This window comes from Phaethon lepturus, unplaced genomic scaffold, assembly GCF_000687285.1.
Source record: "Phaethon lepturus isolate BGI_N335 unplaced genomic scaffold, ASM68728v1 scaffold21532, whole genome shotgun sequence".
Taxonomy (NCBI): domain Eukaryota; kingdom Metazoa; phylum Chordata; class Aves; order Phaethontiformes; family Phaethontidae; genus Phaethon; species Phaethon lepturus.
In genome coordinates this window covers 10,865-20,876 of record NW_010525817.1, presented here as the reverse complement: position 1 = coordinate 20,876, position 10,012 = coordinate 10,865, and the positions used below count along the sequence as shown (strand labels likewise).

Sequence of the window (10,012 nt, the reverse complement as noted above, 5' to 3'; positions counted from 1 at the left end):
GGCCTGGCAGCTGCTTGCAGTGCGGGGTGGTGGCGCAGCGGGCTCTGCGGCCTCCCCGGAGGCCCCGGGGGGAGTCGGGGGGATGTGTGTATGTGCGCCGGGGCAGGGCCGCGGCATCATCTCCGATCGGCGCGGTGGCTCGGGGAGGGCCTCGAACGCTACAGCGTTAATTTTCACTCTCCCCTGTCGCCTCTTTTCCCGTAGGGGAAGCGTTAAAGCGAGCCGGTGGTTTGGGGTCGCGCAGTCTAAATCGGCCAAGACGAACGTGAATATTCTTCACCAAGAGGAGTTGATAGCGCAGAAAAAGAGAGAAATTGAGGCCAGACTGGAGCAGCAAGCGAGACAGAATTACCTGAGCATACAACAGCTACCTCTCTTTGGAGAGTACGTGTGAATTACGGTGCTTTTAGATGGGAGATTTGCTGGCAGAAAACGGGCATGTTTGTCAAATGAAACCGAAGAGACAGAGCTCTTGTACTTGAAGGCACATACTGAGGAGGTTGAAATTGATAAATTGAGTAAAGGTTGGAATAGGATACTTTCACTTAATTAATGGCCAGACTTCTCAGATACTGGTGAGAACAGAAATGTGCTAAGAGCAATCGTATATTTTTAACAGGGTATTATTATACTTTCCTTCTGCTTCCTATTTGTTGCCTTTTTGAAAAAATCCTGTTTCAATGGAGTAGTAAGCAAGCCAGGTGGAGAGCATGGGTAAATGCTGTGAGCAGCAAGCTGAAGGGTTCTCGTGCTTTTGAAAAGCTAGGTGTGTTTTCAACATTAGATGAGAGAGATTAGATGTCATTAGCATTTGTCTTGTTTTCTGTTCAAAATAAATGCGTGTGAGGGGGCTGGGGAGAATGATGAGTACCATCACCTACTTCTCTTTCTCTATTCAGAGATGACGGTACTGAAAATGAAGCCTGTGTTTCCAACAAGTTTGTTAATGATGGCAGTTTCCTCCAGCAGTTTCTCAAGCTGCAGAAGGAAAAGTCAAGTACTGGTAGGTCGACTTCTGAGCAACAGGAGGCCTTCCTTCCCCTGGTGATACCAGCTTTGTGTGAGCTGCCTCCATGTATGTTCACTTTAGAAACCCTGCTATGAGCTGTTACCAGTACGAGTAAGTTCTAAAGCAATGATGACCCCTTTAAATTTGGATTAAAGTCTTTCTTCAAGATGCCGTAGGGAGGTTTGCCCTCTCTCCCTCTATAGGTGCTGTAAAGACAAGCATCTTTCTTCTAGCTTAATTCTCACTTTGTAAAAATCATCACAGCTTTCATTTCATTATACAGCTTTAACCACTCAGCATCTTTAACTTACTCTGAAAATAACGGCCTGTTGCAGCTGTATTACTGCCCTGAGTTGTTATTTGTAACCTTCTGAGATGAAAACAGTAAGGATGCACAGGAATTATTTTCCCCTCGTTCTTTTCTAAGAAACTCCCCCAAGTTCTACTAATAACTCGGCAAACACTTCTGCATCACATGTTGGGAAGAAACCTATGCTGTTTGGGAAGCGCCCCGGTCAGGTCCTGAGCAGCATGCTGCACCAAGCGAAGAACTACTCCCATTCCAAACAGACCCCAGTCGTTAACCGCCTCAGTGTGTTTCAGTCGCCAGACGAAGATGAGGAGGAAGATTATGAGCAGTGGTTGGAAATTAAAGGTAAATGACACTTTGTCCTACTTTCTTTGTTTTGGGGTGCAGGTCCACTTACGCTAGTGATAGGAGTTGAGTGTGGGAACAGGATTCCCTCGATACTTTTCCCCAGTGGAGGATTGGGCTTTTTCCTTGTGCTGTGTGTTGGTATTCTTAGCATGGTTCCTGTGTGCAGACTTCTGCATCATGAAATATAAATGACACCATTTAATGCTGGTGGGCTCCTCCAAAGCCAGGTTCAGCATAAAACCTGAGGACTAAATGCTGTTAGATATTACCTACCCAGCCCAAACTCGGTATGGAAGATGGGTCACTCACCATAGTTAGGTCTCTTTTGTGCCTAGGGAGATTTGTTTTGTCTGGGTTATCAAGGCAAGTGCTTGATCAGTTTGTAAGTCTCTGGGAAAAATAATCTGCAGAGAAGTAGTATGTTCTGCTCTTCATAGAGCTTGATTGTTTGCTAATCGTAAGAATTCTGCTTTTGTACAATTGAAATCTCTTACAGCTAGTGCTGAGTTCTCTAGAACATATGTAGATATAATGCTTGTATTTAAAATAGGATTTTAGGTTTTTAAATAACAGAAAATGAAAACTCCTCAGTTTGGGAGTGGGTGTGTAGAGGAGAAATTGTGTGTGTTAATAAATAAGATTACATGCAAGCCACAGAACTATGACTAGGTAAAAGTCCTGTCTCTTTTCAAAGTTTCATTAGAAAGCTCGCCTCTAGGTCTTGACTGCTTTAAGTAGGGTAGAAAACCAATGAAGAATATTGCAGCGCTTAAATAACCAAGTTTCTTTGGATAACCTAGGCTGGGAAGCCAGAAGGCAGATTTGCTTAATAATCTGAATTTCATGCGTGCGTATTAATATAGTATAAAATTAGATTGGAGTTGCTGAATAAGTCACACTAAGCTTTGTGTCATAATTTATTTCACTTTATGTTTACAAAACCATGTCTAGCTATTTCTGGTGGGATTTATAAAAGCATAATCTTAGACAGTCTGAACTTAAGGGTAAAATGCGCTGCAGGAATGTGAGAAATAGCCACTGGCTGCAAAGAGCAAAGACAGAATATGGACCCTTAATTTAGAGATCGTGGGTTTGAATCTAGCCTGGACTGGTGTGGACAACGCTGTTCCTGTGTGCTCTTTGTTCAGCACCCTACCCAAAATATCATCGTCTAGACAAATGCCTGTGTTTAGTTCCCATTAAATGTGTCCTGCATCAGCTCTGTAATCACTGTCAGTGTTAGTGGGTTCCTTTCTTGGCACAGAAGCCAAAATACAGTTTCTTGGAGACTGCACTCTCTTCTTGTCTCTGGTGGGATTCCCTCCAAGCGAGAGTTGAGATATGGGCATATGCCAGTAGGAAGAACTATATGCTCCAGCTACACAATCTGTCTCTGCTATCTGGGTACAGAGTGATGTCTTGGGAACTGGAATCTGTAATCTTTAGTGAGTAATGTGGTTGTTAAAACCAAATTCCTGTTCCTCCTCATCATGTGTTTCGTATGGAGTAGAATTGTCAGAAGCAAATCACGTTGCAATTGAAGTTGCACTGTAAACTGTGCTGATCCAAATCTTACGCTTTTCCTTGTGGGGAAAATCTAGACAAAATATTAACTTCTTACTAGGGGAATGCAGAGGCTGACAGTAACTGTAACCTAGGGATTGTAATTTATACAGCTGTGTAAGACTGGATCCCCCATTTCATCCTTTTTCTTCCCATTCCCGTTCTACTTTTGTCTGCCGCCATGGTTCTTAGAAGTAATGTACCTGTTGCCTGTTTGGTGTGTGAGTTGAACCCCAGTACTGACAGCCTGCTTAAAGTTTTACCCCCAGAGGATGCGGAGACCCGACAAGTGGTGGAAAAGCTGGCTAGGTTCGTGGCCGAAGGGGGACCAGAATTAGAGAAGGTCGCTATGGAAGACTACAAGGATAACCCAGCTTTTTCGTAAGTGTGGTGATAACTCTTGTCTTCCAAAGCAGAAATGCTGTCTCTTTGTAGGAGAAAAACCATCAGCCTTGTGTATATAGTTCTCGTGGATGTGTTTGGTGGATCTGAGCTTTGTTAGGAGTAATTGTTTTATAGCTGGGGAAACTGAGGCAGAAAGTGATACTGTGATGGTGCTGAGGAGGCAGGTCAGCTCGAGTTAGGAATACAGCCTGGGAGGTCTGACTGCCCGTACAACATCTAGCGTGTGGGGATATTGGGCTGGGTCTCGGGACTGGTTCTGTCTCCTGCGCCATTGACATGCTGTGTGGCTGTGGACAGAGGATTCCTTCCTGTATCAGAAGAGACTGTTATTTATTTCGCTTCAAGTAACACAAAACATTTGGATGCAAGTCCTTAAATTAAAACTACGTGTATTTATACATGCTGAAGACTTTGTAATCCACATTAAATGCATTCTGAGTAACTTATCTATTTTGTATTTTTTTTGTTTGAGCTGTTCATATCCCAAAGTATCAAGTTTGTGTATAGTTGTTGCTGATGCATACTTTTTTTGTCCTTTTTTCCTCCATCTCCACTCTAGGTTTTTGCATGATAAGAACAGCAGAGAATTCCTTTACTACAGAAAGAAAGTGGCAGAGATAAGAAAAGAGAACCAAAGTTCTCAGGCATCCTCTTCTCAGAAAGGTAATTAAGACTGGGATCTGGGGAATATGAACTGCATAAGTTACATTTGACTTCTTCACTCTCTGTAACTGTTTATTAGGTCTGTCTTAGAAAGAGTTGGAGTGGACAGCTGGCTGTCAATCTCTGCCTGTAAATAAATTTTCAAAGTGGAAGGAGGTGGTGATCAAATGTCACCATGATGGCATCAAACTCTTGTGCCAAGATGGTTGTTTCCCAAGCCCACAGCATGCTATACTATGCTTTACATAAAGGGCTCTTAAAAGAGATTTTCCTTGTGTTTCTCCAAAATCCTTAACAAAGTGAACTAAAATGATTCTCCATTGTGTGTGTTCTGCAAAGTGTTTCAGCCCTGAAAATGCATTTAGGAAAAGTGCTTTTCCTCAGATTTTCTTATTTGGTTTGTTATCAATGAATATGGTTGGTTTGTTCGAGCATAATCCCCATTTCTGCTGTTATTTCCCTAACTGAAGCTTTTATTTTCTGCTTGGGACACAAATCCTTGCAAATAAGGGACTGTGTTTTCAGGTGGGAAAACAGCAGAAGTGGGTGAGCTGCCAACAGACAGGTGCTGTGAGCAGTGGAGTCTGGTTAACTGTGTTGAGACAGAAATTATTTAGTGGGTGAAGTGTGGTCTGTGGGCCAGGCATTTATCGCTTCTAGTCCAGCCTCTGTTTCAGGCTTGCCTGGCGAGTCGCTCAGCCTCTGCGTGTCAGCTTCCTTTTCTGTAGAAAGGAGTGTTAATGCAATTTAGCTGTCATGCTGATGAGTTAACAGCTCAAACAACTCGTAGTTTAATAAGACTGTAGGCTGAAAGAGCTTTTTACCAATATCAATTAACTGATACACCAGTTTGGAAGCTAAGCAATATTATCCATACTTTACAGGTGTGGAATATTGAAGCAAGGAAAGGTTATGACTTGTCCATGGCTTATAATCATGTCTTCTGCCTCCTGGTCCTGTGCCAGCACACTGGAGTACTGGCACTGGTACTGTGCAGGTAGCAAATGTCATATAAGGCTGTCGTGGCTAAATAACGTATTTGCTTGGCTCCTTATAAGCATCAAATGTGCTTAAAATATTATGATCAGAGCCTTCTCTGTGCCTTTGAACTAAGGCTGCAGTAGCCACCTCTTGCAGGTGAGGACTGGGACTGTTCCATGGAGAATTTCCTCTGTCCTACAGCCCTCCCCTAAAACAACCAGCAGATGTGTAGTGACAGTAGGTATAAGTGGGATTACTTGCGGTATTAGTTGGCCACTTTTTCTAAGGCCTTCCCGTTGCTCCTGGGGACATCAGTGGCAAAGTCTTTAACTAGAGATAATTGCGAGGGCTGAGGTGTAACCCCCGTGGAAAAGGGCCTGACACGAGGAAGAAACAGATTTCCTCTGCAGTAGAGAGAAACAAGTGTCTGTCTTTGAAGACAAAAGCTGGTTTGTCTGTTAATCTGCTCTCATCTGGCTCCTGGCACAGAGGAAGTTGGTGTATGAATGGGCACTCCTCTGGTTACAAAGCTGTTGTACAACCTTATGCAATATCATGTTTTTGTGCTATAAACTCTATGACTGTTTATGTATAATATTTCTGAAAATTAAACTCGACCTTTTGCCCTTATTCTGCTCTTGGGGTTCTTAGAACAGATAGGCTTTGACTGTTGCTTGTGTGAGTTGGGCCCAGTACTGACAGCCTGCTTAAAGTTTCACCCCCAGACGACGAAGAGACAAAGAACTCTGCTGAGAAACTGGCCAGGTTCATAGCAGACGGGGGTCCCGAGGTGGAAGCTATTGCCTTGCAGAACAACCGAGAGAACCATGCTTTCAGGTAAAGAAAGAAACCTGCTGCTGAGTGTAATGTAACAGGGCTTGGATGGGCTTGGTTTTGGTTTTTAAAATAAAAAATAGCAGATGATCTTGTAGTAAGTTTGAGGTTACAAGGGCAGTGCACTTACAGCTCTGATACCTTTACATTCTCAAACTCCGCACTTTAAAGCAAGGCACAGAGAGGAATTGATTTGCTTCCCCCCAAATTAATTTATGACTTCCATCCCTCCTCACCTGCTTTCCGTTGCAACATGCTAATATAATTCTAACCTTTATACTTTTCCCTATAGCTGTGCTTTGGTGTGGGCCCCCATCCACCACTCATATGGCTGCTGTCCAATTAATTTCCTGGGTTGCTCTTTACACAGCATCTTCACTAACGTACAGGTAGCACTCCTCCACCATTAGGTGCCCCTTTGGAATACCTTTTTTAGCCTTACAGATGTGAGTTGTTCTCTTCAGTGCTCACTGACAGCTGTTTAATGCCTCCCTTTGGTCTCATCCATGTTTCATTTTTCTGCTCTTACAAACAATTTGATGTGTTCCCTGGAAGTGAAGTGGGGCTCGGCAAGGCTTATTTTGTTGCTGATATTTTCGCATTTTATTGGCTGCCTTCTCACCCTCTGGGGTACTCCCCTTGTGTTGTGAATTACATTAGACAGATGCGCTAATATCTGAGCTGTTTCATTATTTACTTTAAAACACCACTGTGATCCCACCTGAGCACAGTCAAGTTAAACAGTATCTCCTCTGTTAGGATTTCATCAGGTTTGCCATAGGGAGGGCCCCGTCCTGCCCTCTGCTAGGTCCTGAAGCAATCCTTAATGCTGTTACTCAAGAAGGGGGGATGCCAGACCTAGATTTGACGTTTAGCAAATTTTAAAATACGTTTAGAGAGCTCTTTGCACAACATGCACAGGCAAATACAGCAATAGATGGGAAAGACCTGTCATCTCTTAGGTTTTCTGGTGGGAGCAGGCACTATTCTGAGGAGAGGTTACATTAAGTGTTGAACTGGCCCTCTGAAAAGGGAAGGTTGTAGAGAAGTTAGCAATAGACAAGTTTTCTGTGTGAAGTATTTAAACTGGGGTGAGCCCAAAAAGATACCGTGTTTGTAACAAACATGACTGTATTGATGTATTTTTTTTTGCATAGCTGCTAGATTGAGGATTGTTCATGATCTTGCCACAGAGACTGAGGAGTTTTATTTTACCCAGAAGGTCAGAGATGCCTATTTCTGGAAGGGGTAGCAAATAAAGCAATGTTTTTTGTGTATGAGGGAACAGAAGGAGGAGTCATGGTGTAATTAAGCAGACTGGTAATGTCAACGCTTCTAGCTTGAATAGAGAGCTTGGGAGCAGTTTCTCTAGGCAGTGGTTTGGCCTTCCCATCGGTAAGACCTGAATGTTTGTTTTCTTCTGTGAGCTGAAACCCGACATGTTGTGGAGCCCTTGCAGTTTTTCCAAGCGTGTTCTGGAAGGCAGGTGAATTCAGGGGGAGGACCTTGCATTTCCACAAACGTAACGTGATCCTTTTTAATACTGTGTGTTTATTTGGCACCAAAAATAGCTGGGTTTTCCTCGTGAATGGGAATATGCTTCCTGATCCCAAAGGCTTGCAGCCTACCTTGCGAAAGCACGCGGAGCCATGCATTGCATGCATGTGCACACAGGATGGTGCTGGAGAGCAAGGAAGTGTGTGGGAAGGCTAGTTGTGCAAGAGCATCGCTGGAAGGAAAGGCCCTGACCAAACTGTGCTATATCCAACCCCTGCATATGACTGTTACGTCTAAACATTCTTCTTTTTATTTTTATTTTGTCTTTATAGGTTTTTATATGAGCCAAACAGCAAAGGCTACAAGTATTACCGGCAGAAACTGGAGGAGTTCCGTAAGGCCAAAACCAGCACTGTGTGTGCCCCCTTGCCTGTAGAGTCCAGTCTGAAAAGGAAGACCAGTCCCGAGGCATCACCATCACCTTTGTGCTTATCGTCTTTGCCCTCACCCTCACCTTTGCCCTTGCCCCTACCATTGCCTGTTCCCTCGCCTTTGCCCTTGCCCTTGCCCGTTCCCTCGCCTTTGCCCTTGCCCTTGCCCGTTCCCTCGCCTTTGCCCTTGCCCGTTCCCTCATCCTTGCCCTCACCCTCACCTTCACCATCATCCTCTACAACTCCACCTGATCAGACAGCTACAACTACTGCTGCAACAACAACTACAGCTACTGCTCCAGGCACCACTAAAAAGAAGCGGAAGAGCAGGTGGGGGCCAGAGGAAGACAAGGTTGAATTGCCCCTCCCACAGCTTGTCCAACAGTTGGATTCTCCCTCCCCTCTTTCAGGTTAGTGGGTCTGTATATTATGTTGAATAACTGTTTTTCCTGGGGAGTGCATTCTGCCTTAGCGCAGCTGGCTTCGTAAACAGAAAACCCAGCGAGTCTTATCTCTTGTAATCTCCGTGGTTGCCAGACCCCTATCTTACAGCTAGGTCTGGCAGCTAACTCTCCCCTGTGTGGAAACCCAGATAAACCACTTTATCTCGCTGACACCAGGGATTGGATCTTATCGTTCTCCAGCTATCTCTAAAACCCTGCTGTGCTATAGCTCATTACAGCCTTGGTCTCTCTGCTGTTTAGGGCTATTTCACTTCAGGAAGAGAGTCTGTCAGCAAACAAATATCAAAGACTGAACTGTGCTTATTCCCCATGGTAGGATAAAATCCCTGGGCAGCTCTTCCATCTCACTCTAACTGATGGGAAGGCTAAATGGGAATAGCTGTTCCCCAAGTGCTGGTGGATGCAAGTGTAACTCCCGGTTCCAATTTATACCCGTTTCAGTTCATTTGATTACAGACAGGGTTCACAGTCCTCATCCCGCTGCTCCTGTTACTTCACCTGCCAAGTTCACCCAAGGGGTGCAGCTTTCTGCAAGTGTTGGAAGATAGTTCTTCCAGTTGAGGCACTTCTAGGGAGCTCTTGGAGGTTGAACTCTGGTGGCCCATCTGTGCATGTGCAAATAGGTAATTAGGCAGGCAGGCAGAGATGCATACAAAAATTGAGTTACTCAAGGACAGCAGGTGAATGCAGGCATTTAAGATGGCGTCTTTGCATCCTTCACCCAATTAGTGTGGTATGGGGAAAGGATGTGAAAAGGAGAAGGAAAAGACATAAGATAAGGCAGTCGGTGTTAGCAAACTGAGAGAATTAATAGTATGAGGCTAGAGTCACAGGAAAAGTAATAAGTACCTGTCTCAAAAAGGACCTTTTTCAAAAAGCAGTAGCAGAACAGATGAAGTGGGACAAGTAATAGAAAACAAGGTATAATTTTCTGAGCTGCAGGGTGAGACCACAGATAACTCTCAATGCATGGTCATCCTGTACAATTCATTGCTCCAGTAGGTCTGTAGGTTTTCTGCTTTGGCTGGGTTTTGGAGGAGATAATTGCTCGACCCCTTAATAGCTTTGATTGTTAGGCTTGGGTAAGAGGTAGCTGGCTGTATATGCTGTGGTGTCTGTTGGTTCTGCAGAGCTCAGGAAGGAAGGACTCTTATTTCCTAATCCAGCACTTCAAATGTAGATGAAGGGAAGTGCTTCATGTAATTCTGCCTTCTGATCACAGCCCTATACAAAAGTCTTGGCTATACATCTCATGTGTGCAGGACAAAATACCAACCTGGATGGCTTATTCATTTGACCTTGAATTGCTGCTCATAGTAAGGCAGAAACCAGATGCAAAAGTCTTTCCTGATTTTGTACCTCTGGAATAATCTTTTTTTCTTGCAGACAGTAATGAAGCTTCGATGATGAAGCTGGGCAGGCGCTATCAAAACAAGCATCAGATTCCGTCTTAATACCCCCTGCTGTAGTGGGGGGCTGCAAGGGTATCCATGTGTTCATTCCAGCA

The 10,012-nt window shown here is 44.2% G+C and overlaps 1 protein-coding gene across 1 annotated transcript in view; it reads left to right on the top strand.

Annotated features, from left to right (window-relative positions):
• Positions 1 to 204: 204 nt before the first annotated feature.
• Positions 205 to 10,012, top strand: part of SUGP1 (SURP and G patch domain containing 1) — a gene marked incomplete at its 5' end in the record, with an annotated part of 17,604 nt that continues 7,796 nt past the window's right edge. The window contains 7 exons of the mRNA XM_010282880.1: positions 205 to 384; positions 900 to 1,003; positions 1,437 to 1,664; positions 3,488 to 3,611; positions 4,195 to 4,298; positions 5,993 to 6,116; positions 7,943 to 8,451. Coding sequence (XP_010281182.1) covers positions 205 to 384; positions 900 to 1,003; positions 1,437 to 1,664; positions 3,488 to 3,611; positions 4,195 to 4,298; positions 5,993 to 6,116; positions 7,943 to 8,451 — 1,373 coding nt within the window. The remainder of the gene's footprint in view (positions 385 to 899; positions 1,004 to 1,436; positions 1,665 to 3,487; positions 3,612 to 4,194; positions 4,299 to 5,992; positions 6,117 to 7,942; positions 8,452 to 10,012) is intronic.